Source organism: Micromys minutus (assembly GCF_963924665.1).
Source record: "Micromys minutus genome assembly, chromosome: 13".
NCBI classification, from domain to species: Eukaryota; Metazoa; Chordata; class Mammalia; order Rodentia; family Muridae; genus Micromys; species Micromys minutus.
Genome location: NC_137982.1, coordinates 8,535,782 through 8,559,704, shown reverse-complemented (window position 1 = coordinate 8,559,704; position 23,923 = coordinate 8,535,782). Strand labels below are relative to the sequence as shown.

General features: G+C 52.2%; 2 protein-coding genes across 5 annotated transcripts in view; both read right to left on the bottom strand.

Moving 5' to 3' along the window:
- Positions 1-4,100, bottom strand: part of ENG (endoglin) — a 33,863-nt gene extending 29,763 nt beyond the window's left edge. For both annotated transcript variants that reach the window (XM_080927087.1, XM_080927088.1), the window contains exon 1: positions 3,714-4,100. In XM_080927087.1, coding sequence (XP_080783213.1) covers positions 3,714-3,780 — 67 coding nt within the window. In that variant the 5' untranslated portion in view covers positions 3,781-4,100. The remainder of the gene's footprint in view (positions 1-3,713) is intronic.
- An 11,091-nt stretch (positions 4,101-15,191) lies between these two features.
- On the bottom strand, positions 15,192-23,686 carry AK1 (adenylate kinase 1). Of its 3 annotated transcripts, XM_080927921.1 has the most exons (8): positions 23,610-23,669; positions 20,992-21,085; positions 20,639-20,676; positions 19,302-19,337; positions 18,842-19,005; positions 18,273-18,389; positions 15,971-16,162; positions 15,192-15,834 (listed from the first exon to the last, which is right to left on the bottom strand). In XM_080927921.1, exons 3-8 carry the CDS (start codon positions 20,643-20,645, stop codon positions 15,766-15,768), a joined length of 585 nt encoding a protein of 194 aa, XP_080784047.1. In that variant the 5' UTR covers positions 20,646-20,676; positions 20,992-21,085; positions 23,610-23,669; the 3' UTR covers positions 15,192-15,765. The 3 variants fall into 3 exon arrangements, with proteins under 3 accessions (XP_080784047.1, XP_080784046.1, XP_080784048.1); XM_080927920.1 differs by lacking the exon at positions 20,992-21,085 and having other exon boundaries at positions 23,610-23,686; XM_080927922.1 differs by lacking the exons at positions 20,992-21,085; positions 23,610-23,669 and adding an exon at positions 23,534-23,552.
- Positions 23,687-23,923: the final 237 nt, after the last annotated feature.

The window sequence follows — 23,923 nt, the reverse complement described above, 5'->3', positions numbered from 1 at the left end:
GATACCCTGGAACTAGAATTATCGGTGGTTGTAATGTGAATAAATTGAATCTGGGTGTGGGGGGAGAATGTCCCCATAGTGGCCATTGGGGACTGGTGATGTCCCCATAGGTCCAGGGGGCCACTGTCTTGACTAATGCAGTTCTTGGCTCATCCCCCTTTCCTTCTGGAATGTGGCCTTGAAACCATAGATTCAGTCTCTGCCCTCTACCACCAGCTCCTTCTGCATTGAGTCCAAGATTCCCACCTAGCAGTAAGGAGGCTTCAGGTCATGCTCCACCCCAGCCGCAGGCAAATGCCCACCTAAAACCACTCAACCACAGGTGCCTAACCCCAGTCACCAGGCTCATGCCAAAAGTGCCAGAAACTTCCAAATGCCATAAGCCAAAATATGGGGATTGGTGCGTGCACCAAACTGGAACAAAAGGAAGACCACTTAAATATACAATAACAAGGGACTCGCTGTACAAAGGCGGCAGGCAGATGGGGCAGAATACTCCAGAGCTGCAGACAGACAGTGATACAGTCCAGAGGATGCCATCAGAAGGGTCCACAAGACGCTCACGTGTTCATCTACAGGACCAGAAGACCTTGCAAAGCCTAGGAGGCAGCTTACAGATGCCAACAGAGCTGGACGTGTTCATCTGCAGTACTGAGGACTGAACATGGAATATTCTAGAAAAATACTCTGCCACTGATACACCAGCCTTAATCGAAAGGCGTGTGTGTGTGTGTGTGTGTGTGTGTGTGTGTGTGTGTGTGCAAGTGTGTGCATGTGTGTGCACATGTGTGCACACACGCACACTCGTGTCTGTCATAGCACATAGAAGTCAGTGGACAGCATAAGGCTCTCTTTTCCCATCATATAGATTCTAGGGGATCAAACTCAAGTTGTTAGCCTTGGCAGCGGGTCTTTATTCACCAAGCTGCTTTGTTGGCCCATGGACCTAAGAATCCTAAAACCATTTACCCCCTCTCTTATCTCTCCCCCTACTCTATTCCCTTGCTCCCCTGTCCCCCTTCTTTTCTCCTGAGGCAGGTCTTAATCTAGGCCAGTCTGACCTTGATCTTGACTTGAGCTCAACTTTCTCATCCTGTCTCTACCTCCTGAGCACTGGTGTCATGGGTGTGTCCACCGTGCCTCCCTGCGTCCCCTCCCCCTTCTGTTTTACAGAGCCTTCACCTTGCCAAGCACTTTGCCACATAGCTACATCCCAGCGCCCCTCACCCCTCTGCTTTCTTTGAGAAACAAACACATGGTTAAGTTGTTCTTTAAGAACCTCTACATGCATGTTCTTTAAAGGACTTCCAGGGTCAGAGAGCTGGCTCGGTGGTTATGAGCACTTGCTCTTCCAGAGGACCGGGATTCGATTCCTGGCGCCTACCTGTAGGCTCACAACTGTCTGTATCTCCCTGGGCACACAGACACGCATACAGGCAAAACAAGCATACAGGTAAACTAACAAAACAAATCTACTCCTTCAATCTCCCTGAAGTCTAGAGAAAATCACACACTCAGTGCACATCCTTCCAGAATTTTCTCTGTGCAAATTGCATCATTGCAATTTTTTTAATTAGAAACAGATCGCTGTGTAGGGGCCCTTACGATGTGCTGTGTCCTATAGATCTGTGCGTCATGAGGAATGCATCCACTGGTTTTGTGGTAGCTGCTGGATGGCATTCTGTGACATGACTTCTTCAATGAGACACCTGCTGATAGACATTTGGGTAGAATCCGGTTGCTGAGTTTATTACAGGTACCTGTGGGCCACGCATCCTTACAGTAGAGTTGACAACTCTCTAGGGCTGACTTTTTTTTTTTTTTTTTCTTTTTAAGATAGAATCTTACTATGTAGTCCAGGCTGACCTTGAACTCACCGCATAATCTAGCCCAGGCTGGCCCAGGACTTGTGTGGATAGTACGACCTCAGTCTCCCAAGGGCTGGGATTACAGCTGTGCACCACCATATCCAGTTTAGGGCTGGCTTTGAAGTTGAATTGTGAGGATAAAGTGTTACACACAAGTTACAGATTTAGGAAATTCTGCTGCTTTGCGCCCCAGGAGACTGGGCCTGGTTTTTGTGCCCTCCATCCCAACCCCATGCACTGAGAAGCTAAATTCTGTGCCCTGGCCAGCCAGGACTACATGGTGAAACCTGGTCTCAAGAAAAAAAATTATGTATGTATGCATCTACACACATACACACATATATACACGCATATGCATATATGCATCTGTAAATGTAAATAAATGTGTGTAATTTTAAAAAATTCAGGACCTTACATATTCCACGGAGGTACACATCCACCTAATAACAACCTGAACTCATATTTCCTAATTATTTTACCCATTTTACCATCATCTACACCCTGAGGGTACCTGTACCTCTCTGCTCTTGGGGGAAAGAGGCAATTGCTGTGTGCCACTGAACTCTGATTTCCAGGTAAGGACTGAGGGTTAGTTACCTGAAGTCAGCTCTGAGGAAATTTGTGCACCACCACAATTGACTGGTCTAGAATCTGGGCAGTCACCTAGACCCTGACAGCCCGCCTCCTATCCTACAAGTCAGGTCTCCCCAAGCCTGGGAGAAGAGGGCCTGGAATCCTGTCCCAAGCTGGGGTCAGGCTCTGTTAGGGTAGGTGGATTGGGAAGGTGAAAGCCTTCATTTTCTCTTCTGGGAAATGGGCTAATTGTGGCAGCCATCTTGCAGTCTCGTGTGGTTAGAAGAAGGACTGTGGGGGCCACAGGCCTTGAGTGAAATCCCTGCTAAGTCACTCAGTGCCTCTGAGACTCAATTTCCGGTTAGCCCATAATGACAGATTTCCCATCAACTGTGGACTCTGGGTGCTGGGATGGCCCCACCATCCCCCCCACTCTTTCCTCCAGACGGTCCATCCCAACTCTTGAACACCCTGGATCTGCAGGTGGGCAGGTGGGTGTCCTCAGGCAGGGCAGCTGGGACTCAGTCCCCGCTGAGACCCATCCTGAGTGGGACTGGGGTCCAGGCTCTCATCGACCCTCCTCAGATCACTTTCAATAGTCAGACTTGCTGAGATCCACAGAGCCCCTAACGGAGCCCGTGTCCTTCTCGGAAATACAAACAGAGACCAGCCAGAGCATGTGGCCTTTGTGGGTTCTGTGGGGTTCCGGGAGTGGGCAAAGCCCAGGGATGGCGGGAGAACTTGAAGCTAATAAAACAGAAACTCTTCGGACAAATGACCTCACCACCAACCTTTGCTTATAAGCATCCTCTGAGGCTCAGAGGCCTCAAGACCATCCCCCAAGATTATACAAGAAAACAAGGAGCTCAACGTTGGACCCAGAGCCTAAATTTACCCTCCTGCATCCTCCTCCCTAAACTTCCTCAAATGGGAAACTCAAGGCTCAGAGATGGGAGGGAATATGTCCGGCGATGCACAGCATTCTAGCTCCTGGCCTTCTTGATAGCTGACCAGAGCAGGAAGGGTAACAGGGACGTGCCAGGGCTAACGTAAGTAGCCTATCCCACTTCTCCCCAGACTTTTAATGCTTAAGTTTGGCATTCGGTGAAATCCTTTACTCCCACTGAGCCGAAACAGTTGGTGATCCCATTCCTATATCCTAATACATTGGGGGTGGCTTCAACAACTATGAGCCCAGGACACAGCAATAAGACCTGGAATGCCCAGGGTCTAGCCTGGGCTTATCCCCACCCAGGGGTGCTGGACACTTACTTGTGGGTAGAAAGCTATAGATGACCAACAGCAGGGTAGTGGCCAGAGGGAGCATGTCGCGGCCCATGATGTCCACCCGGGAGTCTGTGCGCTGGGCCTTATCCGGTATCCAGAGGCAGGGCTGCTGGTGGGCGCCGGGGCCTGCGTGGGTTCGCACGGGGATCCGAAGGGAGCAGGCGGCCGGAGCGACCACGTCCCTGCTCCAGCCTTCTGAGGTGGCGGCGGAGAAGTCAGGAGAAGTGGGCTGGAGACTCACAGCAGGGCAGGGGTCTCTAGCTGACTGGATGGTGGGAAAGAGACACCGGGCTCTTTGAGACAGCAGCCGTCGGTGGTCCTGTTCTGGGGACGGGACACGGATGAAGGCAGGGGTCTGGCTGTCAGGGCAGGGAGCTCAGCTCATCCAGCCCGGCCCAGAGAGGCAGGAAATGCGCTTCCTTAGAGAAGGGGCCGGGCCAGGCTGCCTGCCAGGCGAGTAGAGGAAGTGGCACAGGCTTTGTCGCTGGGTGGGGGGCCCTGGGATGGGGGAGGCAGGGTGATGGGAGGGCCCGGGCGGCAGACGTCCCCCATGTACCCCACCCTCCGTCTGTCCTTGCCAAGACTGGCTGGCGAGGGCACATCTGGAAGGGGACAAGGTCTGGTTGAAACCCCAGTAGCTCTGGTTCCATTCTACAGATGAGAAAACAAACGATAGGGTGACACAGCCTTCTGGGAAAATGGTACCTTGAATTCTATCTGGTTCCAGCCAGCATCAGCACAGACTTTCAGAAGCATCGCTCTTGGTTGCACCTTTTGTACTGCAGACAGGAAAACTGAGGCCCAACGTGAAGTAGGCATATTCCCAGGTTAGCATAGTAGAGCAGCCAAGACTATCTCCACGGAGATGGTCAGGACCCACACAGCCCCAAAGGCAAGCAAAACACAGCTAACTTTGATGGCACACACATATAATTTCTGCCCCCTGCAGGCCAGGGCAGAAGGGTCAGCCTGGGCTATACATACCCTGTCTCCAAAGAGGGACAGGCACAGGCTTTCACAGCTTTTCTGAAGTCTGGTAGCCCTGGCTTTGGACCTGCCTTACTTATTCCCAGGTAATCCGTGGGGTTGAGTCTGCAGTCTCAGTTACCTGTTTGTGCCTCAGGGCCCTGCTGTGTCCTTTTCCCCAGCCTGGCTCTTGGGAGATTTCTGAGGACAACACGGAGCCCTAGGCCAGACTTGCAGGAGCTGTTTACCATCCATCCATATCCCCTAAGGCAGCAATCCCAGAAAGGTCCATGCTCCTTTGGCAAACACTGAACACATACTGTGTACCCACTGTGTGGCTGGGTAGCATTACACAGTGAACACATACTGTGTACCCACTGTGTGGCTGGGTAGCATTACACAGTGAACACATACTGTGTACCCACTGTGTGGCTGGGTAGCGTTTAGGGTTGAGCCCAGGAAAGCTTGGAGAAGAAAACCTGTGCTGTGTGGAGAGGTGTCAGGGACCAGGGGAGTCCAGAGGTGGCAAGCCAAGGGAACAGTAAGGGTATGGGGAGGTTAAGTTGCCCATCTCTGCACCCCAACCTCCAACTTTATCCCTGGGGCCAGTGAGAGACATCTGACTTGAGGAGGGAGAAGGCTGAGAAGCAGAGCCTCTGAAACGTTGGGGGCTTCAGGCCTGACTGGCTTCTAGGTTCCCTTCAGTCTTTGTGCCTCGGTGAGACACAAAGGACAGGCCAGCAGTTTGTCACTGCAGGGGCTGATGTGAGGCAGGGAGGGTGGGTGTGGTTCCTAAAGGCAGCCTGAAGGAAGGCCAGCTTGCTCTCACCCAGGCGAGCTTGGGAGACCTCGCCTCACCAGGCCTCGTGGGGATGGCAGGCTCTGCCCTTTTCCTTCAGCCATGGAGATAGCAGGCAGACACCAGGACTCCAGAGGGCAGATTGGGATGGTAGTAGCATAACTGTGAGCTTCTCTCTACATGCCCTGACAGAATCTGTTTTGGGAGCTCTTCACCAGGGCCCACCCTGGGCGTTCACCTTATCAGCGTCTGGTCGTCACCGTTGACAAGAGGCCTGCTCCTTTAGGCTTTGTTTTACAAGGCCAGCTTGGTAAGAAGCACACACACCTCAGGTCCTGACCCCAACCCAGGCTCCATGCCGGCCATTCCTGGTTCAAAGACTGAGACTCTCAGGGTAAGATGACAGGTGGGGCATCCTCTAGGACCTCAGGACCAAGTCCTTGTTTTCCAGACCTTTCCAGAGATGGGCTGGATATCCTCTCCAGACGTCTTAACCTTCCCATACTCTGTTGTCCCAGGGTGATCTAAGTCCGTGTCTTAGCCTAAGTTTGGTCATGTTCCAGCCTTGTTTGTCTGTGTTTTAGATTTTTTGAAACAGGGTCTTACTGCGTAGCCTTGGCTGGCTTAGGTCTAGTTACATAGACCAGGCTTGGCCTCAAACTCATAGAGATCTCCCTTCCTCCGCCTCCTAAGTGCTGGGATTGAAGGTGTGCACCACCACGCCTGGTTCCCAAGGACTCTCTTTATAAAAACTCTTCCCAAGCCATCTCTGTGTGTCACAAGCCATTCCCATTCAGATCATAAACAAGATTCTGCATTCTCCAGAAAACAGAGGCGGCTCCAGGCTGATACAAACAGGGTCCCTTTCGTCCCAGTTTTTCATAAGCAGAAGCAGGAGAATAGCCACAAGGCTAAGGCCAGTCTGATCTACACAACAAGGTCTAGGCCTGCTCGGGGTTTTATAACAAGACCCTGTCTCAAAATACCCTAAAGGAAAGAAAGAGGGGCCAACAAGACGGTCCAGGGAGTAAAAGCGTTTGCGTTTGACCCTCCTGGGGCCTACATGGAGAAAAAAGAGATCTGATTCCCTAAAACTGTCCTCTGAACATTACATGTGTGCCATGGCACATATGTGTCCATATACATACTCATACAAAAACACAGTAAGTAAAGACATAAAATGCAACTTAATTTTTTTTAAGAAGACAAGAACCAGGGGGAGAATCTCACCAGTAGGCTTTAGGGGGCCCTGAGCAGAGACAACCCCCCTAAGGGAATGGAGGGTGTGGGACCACCAGCCTGGCAGTTTTGAGCAGAGAGGATGTCCCTATGATGGCAGTCTGGATAGTGCCTCAGTGTCTGGTATACTAAATGTCCTGGGAGGACAGGGACTTTGATGGCCTCTGCTGTGTGGATGCAGCCATTCAAAGCCAAGAAACTATACTTCTTGAGGTATTTTTCTTTTTCTAAAAGGGTTGAGAAGGCTTTCAGTGTGAAATCCCCTTGCCCCAGACCCTAAGTGCTGGAATCAGATGTCAATGTGCAATCCCCCTGCCTCTGCCTCCTAAGTGCTGGGATCTCAGATGTGCATAGATACGCCCAGCAAGATAAATATATTGAAAGCATGAGGTGCCCTGGAAGCCAAGGTGGCGCTAAGGGTTGTGGGGATGGGGAAACTGAGGCACAGAGAAAACTGCCTTGCTTCTTATCTATAGTAAATAAAAACCAGTTCTGTGCTGGTTCTTCTGTCCTTAGAAGCTCAGTAATCGTGACAGATCTGAGCAAGCTGTGGCTAGTTTCCAGCATGCTCTTTCCAGCCGGGGATACAGGATACATCCTTTGGCTTTGTCTCCAAAAGACTGGCCCTGTGTTGGTGGTCTCCCCTCCCCGAGGACCATAATCCAGCCAGAGCTATCTTATACTGCCCAGGAACTAGGTCCCTCCCTTCGCCGGCCAGGCTGGGCAGTCATGTGCACAGGGTGACATGATAGTTCCATGCACCCTGACCACACCTGTGTGAACACACCCCTCACCACAGTCTCTCCAAACCACCCCTTGGGAGCCTGCCATCTGTTTCCTGTGAAGGCCCTAATCCCAATGTAGATGTTCTCCGGGGAACCCTGTGCATACTCCAGGAGAGATGTGGCCCCTGGCCAGGCCCCGTGTCTGGCCCACACAGTGGGCTCCATCCTCCTCCTGGTGGGGCCAGGAAGGCCTAAGCAGCAGGAAAGGATAGAGCACGTCTACCTTGGCCCCGGGCCACTGAAGGAATGTCAGGCAGCCCCTAAGGACCCCAAGGCGGCGGTGAGTCTCCAGTACAAGCCTGCAGCCAGGGGCTGTTATTAACAGCAGGGTTAGGTCTGTTGGGGCATGGGGAAGGGAGTGCTAGGCCAGGAGTCTGGGTATCTGACTCTGCCCCATGCTAGCCAGGGAGCCTAAAAGGCAAGGCCTCGGTGTCTTCACCTGCACAGTGAAGGGATTCACAAAGCAAGCCAAACATGGGAAGGCGCCCTCACTCATGAGCTTACCTGCCCCAGCGTCCATTGCCACTTCACAGACTGTCCTCATTTCGAGGTAGGAAAAGGGCCCGGATATGCAAGGCCACGGGGCTGAAGAGAGGCAGAGGAGGGTTGGACTCTGGTGTTTTCCTGTTTCTAGTTCCCTCCCTACATTCCATGTCACCTTATTTGTCCCTGGTCCCTTGTCACCCCCTCCCCCACCTTCACGCTAGCTCCGTTGCTGTTCACGCTTACTTCTAAATCAGGTTTTTAGACCCCATTGACCCATGACATCATGTCGTAGCTAAAGGACAAGTCACCCAGGGGACTTGGGCTCAGGTAAGGAGGGGATAGGAACAGACTTCTGTGAACTTGTTCCCTCAGTGTTTTTGAATAGTATGTATCTTGTGCCATTCCCTTCAGTCCTGAGCACAAGCCACTTGATTTTGGTGCCCACCAACGGGTCCTAACCAGGGAACCATGTGGCAGGTTCTTCCTAGACAGACCCTCAGCTGGGTAGCACAGGCCCGCAGGTATCTGGCACTGAGACACAGAGGTTGTCCTCCATGAGTTCAGGGTCAGCCTAGTCCTAAAAAGCCAAGCCACAGGTGGAGAGATGGGTTGGTGGCTAAGGGCCCTTGCTACTCCTGTAAGGGTGGCTCACAGATACCTGTAACTCCAGATCTAGGGATCTGTCATCTTTTTCTGGCTCCCCTGGGCACACATGGAGTACACACACACACACACACACACACACACACACACACCACAGGCAAAACATCATACAAAATAAAATGATTTTTAAAAAGAGAAAAAAAAAAAGACAACCAAACTTGATAACCTGAGTTTGATTCTCCAAGCCTTACACAGCAAAATGAACAAACTAACTCTTACAAGTTGTCCTCTGATCTTCAGATGACATGCATTTACATACACACACACACACACACACATACACACACTCACACACACTCATATACTCACACATATACCTACTCACACACACACTCACACCCATATACTCACTCATATACACTAAGGCACACACTCAACACACACACTCAACAGACACACACAAATACACACTCATATACTCACACATATGCACACTCATACACACACTCACACCCACATACTCACTCATATACACTAAGGCACACTCAAACACACACACACACAGGATGTGGGGTAAAGCATAGTTAAGAGAGTGCTAACTTAAGGAAGTACACGTTTGCAGTCCCAGCACACAGCAGGTTGAGGCAGGAGGATCAGGAGTCCAAGTTCATCCTCAACTACACAATGAGTACTGGATTAGCCAGGATTACATAGGCTTTATTTCAAAAAACAAGTTCAAATCACTTTCATCTGATGGGCCCGTACTCTCAGTATCTCGAGACGGTTCTCATGCTTTCCTGGTTGAGAGCTGGGAAATCGTTCCCAGTGGTGCTGTCCTACAAAGAATTTTCCATGTCTGGTGGACACCGGCCCCTCTGCCCTCGTACAGGACTCTTACAGCTTAGAGCTCCAGGATGCCTCTGACTTCCTGCACCCACTGCAGGGTTCTAGTGTCTCATCAAACGCCGGCCTTGGCTTGTCACTCTCTCGAGTCACTGTCACTCCATCCAGGCCTGGGCAAGCCTCATCCAGCCCTATTAGCAAGTATTTATTCCCTCTGGGGACTCACTGTCCCGTCAGCTTCTTCCTTGACACAGCCCTTTCTCCACTCTGTGCAGGAAACCTGCTCAAGTGGAGTCCAGGGTGGCCTTGCAACCAAGACTTCTCAAAGATGAGGACCCTTCCGTTCTTTGGCCTCCCATTCTTCACCCTTGCTCCCGCCACCCCAGTGACACCAGTCCAGAGTTTCTTGACCATGCTTACTTCCTGGCCTTTGCACATAGCACTACTCCCTTGTCTCTGGGGAGCACCGGGTTCTCTCCCTTCTCGATTCTCCTCTCAGCGCCTGGTCAGCAAAGCTTCCTCTGACCATCCCTTTTAACATTTATGTGTGGACCTCTGTGTGTGTGTGTGTGTGTGTGTGTGTGTGTGTGTGTATCACATGTACAGTACCCAAGGGGGTGAGAATTCACATTAGATGCCCCTGGAACTGGATGAGCCAACATGAAGATGCTAAGGATTGAACTCAGGACCTCGGGAAGAGCAGCCAGTGCTCTAACCCCCTGAGCCATCTCTCTAGCCCGTTTCTTTAAAAATGGCCTCTCCTGACGGCTCAGCCTTTAAAAATAATGGCTGCTCATCCAGAGAACCCATCACCTACATGGCAGCTTAAAGCCATTTGTCACTCCAGTTCTAGGGGATCCTATGACCTCTTCTGGTCATGTTTATGGTGCACAGATATACACACAGGTAACTCGCCCTTACACATGAAATACCTTTCTCACATGAACAACAGGCCTTTGGGTCACTTGCTGACATGTCATTTCCCATCAAGAGCAGAAGTTTCCTTAGGTCAATGGCTATGTTTGTTTCTTTTCCTTTTCTTTCTTTCCTTCTTTCTCTTTTTTAGGGGTGTTGGGGTGGGGTGTTGGGGTGGGGAGTGTTGAGACAGTTTCTCTGTATAGCCCCGGCTATTCCAGAACTCTCTATATAGGCCAGGGTGACTTTGAACTTAGAGATCCATCTGTCTGCGTCTCCCAAGTGCTGGCATTAAAGGCATGCACCACCATACCCAGCTAAATTTGTATTATTTTGTTATTACGTGTAGGGATGTGTATCTACATGTAGGTATGTGCTTTTGCATGTAATACCCAAAGAGGCCAGGAGCATCAGAACTCCTGGAGCTGGAGCTATAAATGGTTGTGAGCTGCCTGGTGTAGTAACAGCAGACATACCAGAGGAACAGATGCTGGCCCTCGGAATCTGCTCGCACAGTGCCATATCTCTTAAGTGACAGACTCTGAAGCCCCCAAATGTTGGTGTGGAGACATGTGAGGCTAAGGACAACCTCCCAGAGAGGGGACAATGTCCCCAAAATGCAGCTGGTCCCAGGGGTCAGGCAACCTCCATTAGAAGAACAGACTCCTTCAAAATGACCTGTTCCCCATGGCAGGAGCCATGTTTCTGTGGCAACCTATACCCCAAGATCTATTACAGTGGGTCTGTAATCTCAACCCTCAGGAGAATTTTGAGTTCCAAACCAGCATGTGGTACTTAGAGAGAACCCATCTCAGAACGAAATTAAAAGTGGTAGCTCATGCCCACTTGGGAGGCAGAGGCAAATGGATCTCTATAACTTCAAGGCCAGCCTAGGATACAGAACAAGTTCCAGGTAACCAGGGCTACTATACAGAGAAACCCTGTTTTGAAAAACAAACAAAAGAAAAACAAAAACAAAAAAAGAAAGCAAAAAAACCAGTGGATTCTTCCTTAACTCTAAGCAGTTTAAATATATATGCACACATTTTTTATATGCATATTAAAAACTCAACTAGAACCATCCAGGAGGCCAGAGGACCTCTGGAGAAACTAAGGCTTAAGAGATGGTCTTGACTAGGGGTTTGGGGGAGACAGGTATAGTGTTACTGCTCTGCAATCTGGGGGAACCTTTACAACCTCTCTGGGCTCATTTCCCTAGCAAGGAAGCCCTGTGTTCAGTCTGCACATATCCAGAAGGCCTCCTGGCCCCCAGCCCTCTAAACACCCCCACCATGGAGCCGCCAGGCCTTCCTGTTTACTCGAGGCCCCTCTCAGGGCTGGGAGGCGACAGCCTTGGCCTCCTCTGCTCCCCACTTCCTTCCTCTCCTACTTCAGTGCCTCCGGCCCAGGCACTCAGGGGGCCCTGAGGCCAAGACATGGGGATGCAGTCCAGGGAGGCATCTGAGGCCACCGCCCCCTCCACACACCACCACAATGCTTGCCAATGTGTGCCCTCTCTGAGACTCTCTGGGCATAGGGGCATGAATCTTATGAGCTATAGAGAACATCCCCCAACACACACACTGCAAGAAGCAGCTGCCTGGAACGTCCCTAGAGACCAGAAGACAATGACAGCATTGGTGACCTTCTGATGCCCTCCACACCCACATTATTCTAACAGTGACGCCAGAGAAGACCCTGCTCCCAACCAGGAGGCTACTGCTTCCCTCTGACCTCTGCTTCTCCCACTGAAGAGCAGCGCTGGTTTTCCTGAGCTGACTGCAGTGTGACCCGGCGGTCAGCTGCCTGGAAGCCATCACTGCACCTGACCTGCTTTTTTTTTTTTTTTTTTTTTTTTTTTTTTTTAAATTAGGTTTATGAGACAAGATCTCATGTAGTCCAGGCTGACCTCAAACTTGCTATAGGACCCTCCTGAGTCCTAGCTCTGATACTACAATATGTGCCACCATGATTAGTTTATACAGCACCGGGGATCAAACCCAGAACCTGATTTTTTTTTTAATATTTATTTATTTTATATATGTAGGTACACTATCGCTGTCTTCAGACACACCAGGAGAGGGCATCAGATCCCATTACAGATGGTTGTGAGCCACCATGTGGTTGCTGGGAATTGAACTCAGGACCTCTGGAAGAGCAGTCAGTGCTCTTATCCACGGAGCCATCTCTCCAGCCCCCCAGAACCTCCTGATTTTTTAAAGAACAAAAAAAAAAAAAACTTACATTATTATTTTTGTATATGAGTGTTTATGCACATGAATGTGGGTTCTCTTGGAATCCAGAAGGGTTTGGGGTTCCCTGGAGCTAGAAGCTCAAGATCAGCCTTGATGACACCACAAGCCTCATCTCAAGTGAGTGGCCTTTTGGCAGAGTGTAGTGGTACCGATCTTTAATCCCAGGATTCCAGAGGCCAAGACAGGAGGATCTCTTGTGAGTTTGAAGCCAGTCTGTTCTACATAGCAAATTCCAGGCCAGCCAGGTCTACATAACAAGACTTTTGGTGTACACATACTGTCTTATGGATTATTTACCATCTAGAGACCATGTAGAATATACTGTATGTACAGGTTCTAGTTTAGGTTTGTTCTTCAGACACACCAGAAGAGGGCACCAGATCCCATTACAGATGGTTGTGAGCCACCATGTGGTTGCTGGGAATTGAACTCAGGACCTCTGGAAGAGCAGTCAGTGCTCTAACCACTGAGCCATCTCTCCAGCCTAATTTGTTCTTGTTCTTTCTTCTTTCTTCCTTTCCTTCCTCTCTTCTTTCTTTTTTAACAGGGAGTAGAGTTTGAGAGTGTAGGCTGCTTAGAGATCCTTAGGTTCACCTGGCTGGCTTGAATTTTCAATACTCTTCTCGTTTCTGCCTCCTGAACGCTGGGATTGCAGGTGTGAGCTGCCACAACCAGACTTTTGGGGGGAGAGGGGGGCTGGCCTTGAACTGGACAAATGAACCAGCCGACCTCCGTTTTTTTCCTTTCTTTTGGCGTCAGTTCTTACGTTATGACCCAGGGCTGACCTCCACCTACCTGAAGACCCTCCTGCCTTACCATGGAGGTATAAGCTACCAGGCCAGCAATTAATCTCTCTCTCTCCTTGAGGTGACTTTGAACTTCTGATCCTCCTGTCTCTACATCCCTATGTAAGCACACAGGCGAGTGCCTGCCGTAAGCTCCTGAAGCATTCCATAAGGGATTTATGTTTGCTGAGCTCTGGGTGTGTTCAGGGGTCCTGGAATGAGGTGTCCTCAGATACTAATAGACAAAGTGATCTGATATTGTAGAATTTTCTGGTTTGATCAGCCAGATCTTCATAAACTGGGGCCCACTTGAATTAATTGAACTGTAATTAACACATTAAGATAATGGGGATTTTTTCAGGCCTTTTTCTCCAGCTTTTTCTTCTCTGTGCATTTTCTGTTCACTCCTATGCTGGCCTTAAGACACCCATGTTCAACAGGGCTGTGAGTGGGAGCCTGTGTGAGGGCAAATGCCTGTCTGGTTATAGTGTGTGTGCATGTGCATGCACATGTGTGCATGTATGCCCACATGCGTGTCTGTGTGTGTACACATTGAAGGTGAGCTGTCACAGAGTGGCATGGGGCTTCAGAGCCTTCTGACTTCCTGAAGTCAACATGGACGACAGAGGCATAGGTGTAGAGAATTCACCCAAACCCTGGTCAGGCAGAAGGCCGTGCCTGCCCTCTTCCTCTGAACATCCATTTGTTCTAAGGTCTTTCAATACACTCACCTCTTATAACTGAAATACATGTTTATTTTAAAGGACAGCTTAAATAGGCGGTTCAGAATGAAGGTGGCCTCATTGGCAGTAAACAGAAAGAAGTGAGCACTATCACCCTCAGGGGCGGGTGTCCTGGGACAGCCATGGCTGCTGGCTTACAGGGGAAGTCACTAGGGATGGGGACAGGGCCCAAGGACTGGTGAGTACCAACAGAGTCTTCTTGTGTAGTGAGATCAGAGAATAAAGGGTAGAAGAGAGGTGTCAGCCCTTCTGGGGACCCCTGGGTGTCCCCTCTGGGGACTCCAGGGTACCCTCTCTGGGAACCCCTGGGTGTCAGCTCTTTTGGGGACCCCTAGGTGTCCCTCTGGGGACTCCAGGGTACCCTCTCTGGGAACCCCTGGGTGTCAGCTCTTTTGGGGACCCCTGGGTGTCAGCCCTTCTGGGGACCCCTGGGTGTCAGCCCTTCTGGGGACCCCTGGGTGTCAGCCCTTCTGGGGACCCCTGGGTGTCAGCCCTTCTGGGGACCCCTGGGTGTCAGCCCTTCTGGGGACCCCTGGGTGTCAGCCCTTCTGGGGACCCCTGGGTGTCAGCCCTTCTGGGGACCCCTGGGTGTCCCCTCTGGGTGCCAGGCCTTGATCCCACAATCCATGGCAACTCACACTCCTTAACCTGTATGTTCTTGTCCTCACGCCAAAAATAAGGGTTGGGACACAGCATGACGGAACACGTTTTAGATCCAGCCAAAGGGTGGCAAGGCCTGGCAGGGCCATACCAGGGGAGCCTTCGAGTCCTTTCCTCAGGAAGACCTCAGCTTTCCACTTAGCTGTTTGCCCATTGCATAGCTCCTCGCCACCCAATGGCCATGTGGCCCCAGCTGGTGAGCCCTTGGTTCTTTGCCCATTGCAGCCCAGGCCCCAGAAAACCTGCTCAGCCTGCGGATGTAGCTCAATTCATAGAGTGCTGGTTTAGTATACACAGCGCCACGGGCTTGAACCCTTGAACCCCAAACCAGGAGTGGTGGAGGTACACACACCTGTAATCTCAGCACACAGGAAGACAGTGGAGGCAGGAGGATCAAGGTTGTCCTTAGTTACATAACAGGTTTGAGGCCAGCTTAAGTCACACAAAATGCTGTCTTTAAAAAAAAAAAGAAAGAAAGAAAGAAAAAGGAAAGAAGGAAAGAAAAGAAAAAAGAAAACTCACTCCAGAGAGATGATGGCTTGGGGACAAAGCCGTACAACAAGGCCATGAGAAACAGAGAGTGAACGTCAGAGCCAGGAGCAGCCTCTCGACCCAGGGACCCCTAGGCCTGACACTGCCCAGCTAAGGAAGGGCCTAGGGTCCCAGCAGAGTCAGGGGGAGACAGGACAGCTGGGCTGAGGCACAGGAAAGAATGGGCCGGCAGCTCTGGAGCCTCCGGCTGTGGCAGCATGAATCACCTCAACTGGAAGCAAAGAAAACGGAGCAATCCTAACCGTCCTTGGCAACTTCTTTAGTGCTCGAATGTCCATGGGACAGGATCGCATGGCTTCCTGTGTCTATGCACAGCCCGGCAGGGTGGAGGTGCTGGGCTTGAGCCAGGAGGCCTGGGGTCAGGGGGCAAGGGTGGGGTGGGCTGGGAGTTGGCCAAGGGCTCCGGTTACTTCAGGGAGTCGAGATAGGTGCAGACCTGGGAGAAGACATCGTCCACCATGCCTTCGGCATTGACCTGTGGGGAGACGGACGATGAGGGCAGACGCACCATGGCAGGATCCACACAACCCCACTCAATGAACTAAGGGGGGAAAGGGGAAACTGAGGCAGGTCCCACTGTGAGCTGCAGCTAGAAAAGAGGCTCTTCCCACCTTTCGCACAATGCCACGTTTGTCATAGAAGGAGATGACAGGTTCTGTGGCTTTGTAGTAGGTCTCCAGCCTCTTCTTGATGGTCTCCTCGTTGTCATCTACACGGCCACTGGTCTCCCCTCTCTTTAGGAGTCGCTGGGTCATGGTCTCGGGGCCTGCGTCCACATACAGTAGCAGTGTGGGCTGTCCAATCTGTGTAGGGTGTACATCCCATCATTGGGACCCATCTCTGCCTCCATCGCTCAAGCCCTACATGAGACCCGCCCAGAACAACAGTCCCTTTCCAAGGCAGTCAGAGGGCCTTCCTAAAGCACCTCCCCTGTCACTCAGCTCAAACGCCTTCCACAGCTTCCTAGAGCCTTCAAGAGAAAGCCCAGAGTCCTTACCAGATCTAGAACACCTATGTGTCCATGCCCTTGGCCACCGCCCCTCCCCCACCGGCAGCCGCTCTCCTGATCCCCACCCCCACCCCTCCTTTCCTTCAGCCACACTAACCTATACTTATATCTGTCTCCATCTCGTGCCAGGCCGGCACAGTCTCCCTGCTACCCTCTTCCACAACAGAGACGGGAGGAGCCTCAGCTAGAATGTCGTCCCTTCTAGGTGGTCTTCAGGCGTGATCTCCACTATTTCCCTTAGTCACCACAGCCTCTAGATATTTACTTAGTGACTTCCCCCTCCCTCAACCAGGATGGGAGCTGAGGGCTGAGTAAGACTTGACAGATAAAAGGTGAGTACTGTAAGGAAATCTAAATGACTGTCACTGACTAAGCCACTTGTCACAAAGATAGCTTGGAGAGGTATAAAGGAATAGGGCGTGGCTGTTCCAGACCTCAGTTCAGCCATCTCACAATGGCCCCTGGACAGGCTGGGCCTTGTATTGAAGCCAGAAATGGTTACCTTTCCCTTTTCTGGCTTCCACAACCCCTCAGAGCAGGGAGCCTATCTCAGTCACCAATAGTTTCCTAAGCCTGGCCTGGTCTAGGCTGGACTTATGAGGGAAGAGGATTCTGGGTCTTCCTAGACCAGAGGGAAGGAAAGGCAGCCTTGGGCTTGGGCCTGGTCTAACAGCTTGGGGTCTCTGTTCTTTAAAAACCCCAGCTGAGTCAGTCCCAGAGGCCTCTACACAGCTGACATCACATCAGACTGTCACTTAGAGCTCCTCTCCTGCCTCCGTCCAACCATGTCACCTAGAGCAGGTTACTGGGCCCTCTGAGTCTGGTGTCTGTCTCCTGGGTGGTTGTGCATTCAGTGTGACTGCATTGGCTACCTGCAGGCAGGAGAGAGCTGCCATCTGGTGACCTTGGACGGTTTACCAGTTTGGAGTGGCAAAGGCCAGACCAAGGCTTTGGCCACCGGGCCAGCGGCTCTCAGCTGCCAACGTCCTCTGAGTCCCCAGGGCCAAACACAGCAGACTCTGTATCCACACTTTGGGTGGAGGTAGTGGGGCTTGTCTCTGGGCAATGCATCCCTGGTTGGAGCCTCAGTTTATCAGTATGGAAATGGGCATCTAGCCTGAGGAATAGCCAAGGAAGCTCGGGAATTTGTCAGTAGGAAAAGTCACTTTCAGGCCCGCCCCTTAGTGCAGTTCTGGCGCCCCCTAGTGTCAAGATATGAGAACTTCAGTTACTTAGGCTCCCAGAGGCCACCAAGCCCTGAGTACAGCCTGGAAGCTCCAGGACTGGATGTGGTGACCCCGCACAACTGGGAAAATTGGGGAAAACAAGATGTGCTTCAGGGTTGTGCCTAAAGGAAGCTAGACCAACTCCCATTTCACAGATGGGCATACTGAGGCTCAGAGAAAGACAAACATTTTCTTCAGGTCTTTCATTCACTTAGAGGTTATGACATACAGTTTCTTGTTTGACTGAGCTGCAGAGAGGTGGAGAGGAGTAAGGCTGGAGATACTCCACCCCTAGCCCACCAGGATGTCAATCACCCTATCCTCCTCAGCCCCTGCAGTCCCAGTCTCCTGTGTGGCCTTCTATGGTGCACATGTGTGCACATATTATGCATGCACCCTGTAGTGTGTGCTTCATCCAGGTACACACACACACACACACACACACACACACACACACACACCATACATATGCATGTGTGCATCCTACATTGCCTATTGCTTGTGTAGGTGTGGATCACGCACGCAAATGTCTGCCTGTGTACGTGTGGGGTGACAAATCCTCATGCCTTTCTCTGAGGTGATTCTGGCAGGTTCCATGCGGCCTTCCCATCCCACCCACACCCTGTAGACTCCGCCTCCACGACCAGCCCCTGGCCAACAGCCAGTCAAGGGTCTTACCTTCTGTTCAAACTGTTCCCCCTGTTTCACCTCCCTCGGGTAGCCGTCGATCAGGAAGCCATTGGAAGAGTCCACTTTGGCTAACATAGCATCCCGGAGCATGTCTAACACCGTCTCCTGATGTCCAGAACAGGGGATCCTTGAGCCTTCTTTCCCCGCCCCTCTGGACCGTGGCTTGTGTCGGCCACGTTGGTGCCACGGAACATTCATACCCCTCCCAACAAATGAATAAATAAAATAACTGAAAGGACCACTCCAGTATAAAGTTAGGGGGTCTGAGCTCAAGGCAGGGGAGTTGGGAGGTCTGAGTGCCGACTGGGAAGATCATTCCAGCCATAAAGGACTGAGAAAGAAAGTCCAGGACACTAGGGATGAAGAATGAAAGGCTGGGCTGAGTCCCACAGGGCTTTAGTGACCTCTGGAAACTTTTGGCCAAGGACAATGGGGGACCACAGCAGGTTTCAGAACCAGAGAGCCATAGTCACCCGTGGCAGGGTGTCACAGGCTTTGCCGGATGACCTTGGGGCTCAGGCTTGGCCCCTCCACCAATCCCGACAGGGCCCACTCACCAGTGGCACCAGCTCCCCCTTCTCCATGATAGACGACAGCATCTTGCCCCTCTCCGATCCAGAGCTGACTTCTGCCCGAAGCAGGTCCCCAGTAGAGAGGTGGGTGTAGCCATATTTCTGCACAATCTTCTCACACTGGGTGCCTTTTCCTGAGCCAGGCCCACCTGCAAGCACCCATTCGTTCAGAACTCCCACCCCCAAAACAAAACCAAGCCCCAGGCGGGACATCACTAGGGTCCTCAATGAGAGAACAAATTCAAGGAAGAGACTCACACGCCTTTAATCCCAGCACTTGGGAGGGAGAGGCAGACGGAGCTCTGTAAGTTTGAGGCCAGCCTGGTCTACACAGTGAGTTTCAGGACATCCAGAACTATGTAGAAAAACTGTCTCAAAAACAAAAACACCCCTACAGTTGCTCAGACCCTCCCTGCTTTTCCACCACATGCCTGCTACAACTTACCCACCACAAAGATGATCTTGGCCTTCTTCAGTTTCTCTGTGGAGAGAACAGGGGAGCAGCAATCAGTCACCGGTTAGACAAGCAGGCAGAGCTTGTGACCTGGCTGTGGACTGAGTGAGCCGGGATGGACACTGGGTGTTCTGGACAGGCCCAGACAAAGCCTGAAGGCTAAGAATTTAGCTAAGGATTCAGAGGTTAAGGGACTGTGAGGGTGAGGAAGGGCAGGACCCCAAGTGCTGGTCACCTTCTGCCTTTCTGCCTCCCTCTTCTTGGGGTTCACTAGACATACAGCAGCCCATGATCCTATTCTGTTCCTGCTACCCCCTCTCCCCTGCTCTCTGGCTTTGGCCCTGCCATGGCTGCTCTGGCCCAGAAGTACTAAAGTAGAGCTGGCAACCACATGTTGCCATAGAGATGGTTGCCAGGGAGGAGGGTTGCTGTGGGCAAATGGACTCTTATTCAGACAGGGAGTTCAGCAAACTTCCCGAACTGAACTGCCTCCTTAGGACCCACAGCCCTGATGGCCTGCTGTGAAGAAGCTGTGTGGCTGAGGGAATGCAGGCCAAGCTAGCAGGAGTGCGTCCCTGAGCACCCGTACCTATGGCTATGAGAAAGGGAGAGAAAAACTGAGGCCTAGGGAGGGAGGGGCTTAGCCAAGGGAACATCTAAACCCTGGGCTTTCTCCTGGACTTCCTCCCCTTAGGGTACTGGACAGGGACCTCAGCATGATGCAGCCTTTCCAGGAGGAGGTAGGATTGAAAGGCCGATGGCTCTGGAGCCCTGAGGAACTGCTAGGGAAGTGCCTAAGGCTGAGTGTGGCAACTCAGGGCTAGATCCTCAACCAGAAAGACGGTCTAGTCTCTCCGTCTCTCCGGCTCTTTAAAGAGCCACCCAGGCAGAGGCCCAGCGCCAGAGAATGGCGCTGCCAGAAGCCAGGGCCCACCCATTCCAGGCACTCTGCCCACATCCCAGAACACAGAAGCCAGGAAGACAAGACTTTAGGGTCCACCCCGCTTGCCGCAAGGGCCACACATGAGCCTAGACACTACTCCAATCAACCCCCCACCCCACCCCTCCCTGCTTGGCGGTAGAGAGCTAGAATTGCTGTCCAGCCTAGCCCTCTTCCTAGTACCCTCCTTCCCCCAAAAAGGGAAGGCTTGGCTATAAATACCAGCATAGGTGAGCTCCGGGGTCCCAGAGCCTCAGGTAGGCCTTGTTGCTTCTAAGATTAGGATCCAAGCAGATCCTAACAGGCAGGAGGTCTCCTCCAACCCTCTCAGACAATCTCTGTGAGCCCACCCCTGAATACACTCTGAGGTCAGGAGGGGTCCGCATACCTTCCATCCTGCTGAGGTCTGGGAGCTAGGTCAGCACTCTGCAAGGCAAGGCACAGGCAGGGGTGAGGGGTTCTCCTCCCACCCCTGACTCAGCTTCCACCAAGCCCCACCCACAGCAATAAGTGCCAGGCTCCCGCTTGCAATTTCCAAGCTGAGAGGCCAAGGGAGCCTAGAGAGATACCCAGGAGGCAGGATGACCTTGGAAATGTCACCTTCCTGCTGCCTTCTACTGCCTGTCACCCCTCCAGAGTGCCTTGCTCTGCTTGAGGCACCTGGGTAGAGGTCAAAGAGGGTATGAACTGCTCTCTCTCTGAGAGAGTCCCTAACGTGTGAGGGCAGTGTCTGCCAGGTACCTTGACAACACTCCCCAGGGACCAGGATGCTGGCAGGAGTCTCCTTCTTGCCCGGGGACAGGACAGGTGGCAGAGATACTCCTGGGGCTCAATCCTGTAAGGTTTGTTTTGTTCTGTTTGAGACAGGGCTCTCTGTAGCCCAGGCTGGCATCAAACTAAAAGCCATTCTACTGCCTCAGCCTCCCCACCTGGGCCTGCAGGTGCGTGTTACCTCCCCGGGCCTGCGTGGTTTGTTTTTGTTATTTTTAGTTTGTATGACTGTTTGCCTGCGTGTATGGAAGTGTACTAAGAGACTGCAGTCCACAGAGAGGAGACTGCAGTCCACAGAGAGGCCCGGAAGGGGTGTTAAGTCCCTTGGAACTGGAGTTACAGGTGGTTTCAAGCCGCTATGTGGATCTTAGGAACAGAACCTTTGGAAGAAGCAGCCAGTGCTCTTAGCTGCTGAGCTGCCTCTCTCTCTAGCCCCTTCCCTCCTATTTTTAGTGTAAGGTGGTCCCGGGATCCTGCCTGAAGCAGGTCAGAGTCCTGGCCCTACCACCCCCCTCCCAGGGAATTTACTTTACTTAAGCCCCCCCCCAGCTTGCCTGTCCTTTCTTCACAGGCCTTCCTCTAGCCTCTTCAAAACTAAGGCATCACCCCTACCTGTCCATCCTAAGACCACCAATACCGCTCTTGTGAGCCTTCTGCCCTGGGTCTGTGCCCTGTGTGTGTGTGTCCCGGGCACATGCTTCTGTTCTCTCACCTGGTCTTCAGGTCCCAGGGACCTTCCCACCCACGCTGTACAGTCAGTCCTAGATCAGCATGCATGTTCCCCACACCCCCAATACCCCAACCAAGATACACACACACACACACACACACACCACATACCCCAATACCCCAACCAAGACACACACACACACACACACACACACACACACCACATACCCCAATACCCCAACCAAGACACACACACACACACACACACACACACACACACACGGAGCAATGGTATTTTCCCTGGCAAGCAACAATCATGTGATCCTCATGTTCATAGGCTTCCATGTATGGTCCTCTGGACTCCCTAAACCAAACCTGAACCACTCAACCTACCTGGCAGGGTCTGGGCAGTCTGGCCCCTCCTTTCTCACCCACTTTAACGTCCCCACCTGCCAGGCCTTTGCAGAGTTACATACCAAATGCTTGGGGGATGTCTTTTTCCAAAGCTACTGGAGGCCCCAGCTCAAGTGTCACCTCCTTTTGGATGCCTTCCTAGATTCCACCCCAGAGTCCCACATTGACAGATTCGCTCTCTGAACTTCCAGTTGCAAGGCACCCAGCGGAAGGTGTCAGAACATTCATTAGCACCATGGGTCTTGCTCCTGTCCCTGGTTAGGCCTGGCAGGGGATGACACTGGCCAGACACCCTCATTCCACCCTCCCTCCCATCTGGAGAGGGAATTGAGATTTGGGGAGAAACACAGACTAGCTTCGGACTCTGGCTGGTGTCAAGCTTGAGCCTGGCACCCCTACACCAGAAAAGGATCCATGGCCTGACCTGCAGCCTCTAGGCCTCCAGAGTATGCAGGAGGAGGCATGGGTGGATGGAGGCCAAGTACTTCAGCAGCTGCCCAGGGGAGGAGGAGTGTCCCAGGCCCTGGACAGCCACCAGGATGTCCTAGGAGATCACTCCCCTCTAACTGCCCCACCCCCTCCTGGTAACCTAAGTCCCTCTGTCCCACAGACACCTGCCGCTTCTTTGGTCTAAAATAACTTAGGTCGTGAGGAAGACTCCAGGAGGCCAGGGGTCCCAGACAGAGTAAGGTTACAGGGCTAAGCAGCCAAGCCTTATAAGGTTCCCTGGGTCAGGGCCCCAGTGATCCTAATATGACTGTCTTCTAGGTGGTTCAAGGAGCAGAGGCCCCAGGAGACAAACTTCCCCAATCACAACGCCTACTTGTCCCAGATGCTTGCTCAGCAAAAGCCCTCACAGAGGCTAGCTATCAGATAGGGTTCAAGTCACACAGCCCCATCACTCAGCTGTGTGACCTTGGGCAGCTGATGTCCCCTCTCTGGCCAGCCTTACTGCTGGTGAAGCATCCTGGGTAAGCTGAGCAGACCCCATGAATCAGGCAGAAAGGCTCCTGTGAAGCCCCTGATTCGGCAGGAGGTGATGGCAGGGCCTCAATATTCACGGGCCCCAGGTCCTCCCAACACTTGAAGTGACATTACAGCTCTTGGAACACACAGGCTACCCCCATCCAGGTCCTCTGGGACAAGGAGGTAGGCCTCAGTCCTTTAGGGCCCCAGCAGGAGTGTGCTAAGGGCATGGGTGGGACTGAAGCCCCAGGAATACCAGTTGTGACAAAGGGGGTCTGGGAAGCTGAGAGGACAGGGACACACACACACACACACACACACACACACACGCATGCACATTGCCACAGGGCGCATGCACCCAGAGCTGATAGGACACACATGCAAACACACACAGCTCATAACCATGGTTACAAACATTGAGACACACAGAACCCAAGGGTAGCCTGACACCAGCAACCCCCACCTTCCCACAGGTGATGTCTCCCCACTCCACTTGGAGGCTTCCACACGGGCAGACAACGGAGCAGTCACACACTGACCTGGGGGAGGGTGTAGTGGGCGCTTGGGCCAGTGCGTGCCCTGCCTGTCCTCTCAGCCGCCTGCAAAGGCGACTATTTATAAGGCTGTCAGCGCGCACGCATGGCATGCTGGGAGCCAGCACTCTGGCGAGATGGCAGAGAGAAGGGAGGAGGGAGAAGGGGGGAAGGAGGAGGAGAGAGAAGGAAGCAGGGACTCTGATGGAAAGCTTAGTGAAGATTGAGCGTCCCCACCAGGCGCCCTCAGGGACTGAACCTGCACACAAAGTGTCTCTGCTGCCACATTGAGGAACCTGATGCTCAGACAAGTTGTGTGT

What these genes read in the sequence shown, in the direction of transcription:
- AK1 (XM_080927920.1), bottom strand. An exon ending in CAAGATCATCTTTGTGGTGG is followed by an intron (nt 19,006 to 19,301) that starts GTAAGTTGTAGC and finishes GGGTGCTTGCAG; the next exon opens with GTGGGCCTGGCTCAGGAAAA. An exon ending in AACGTGGCATTGTGCGAAAG is followed by an intron (nt 15,835 to 15,970) that starts GTGGGAAGAGCC and finishes GTCTCCCCACAG; the next exon opens with GTCAATGCCGAAGGCATGGT.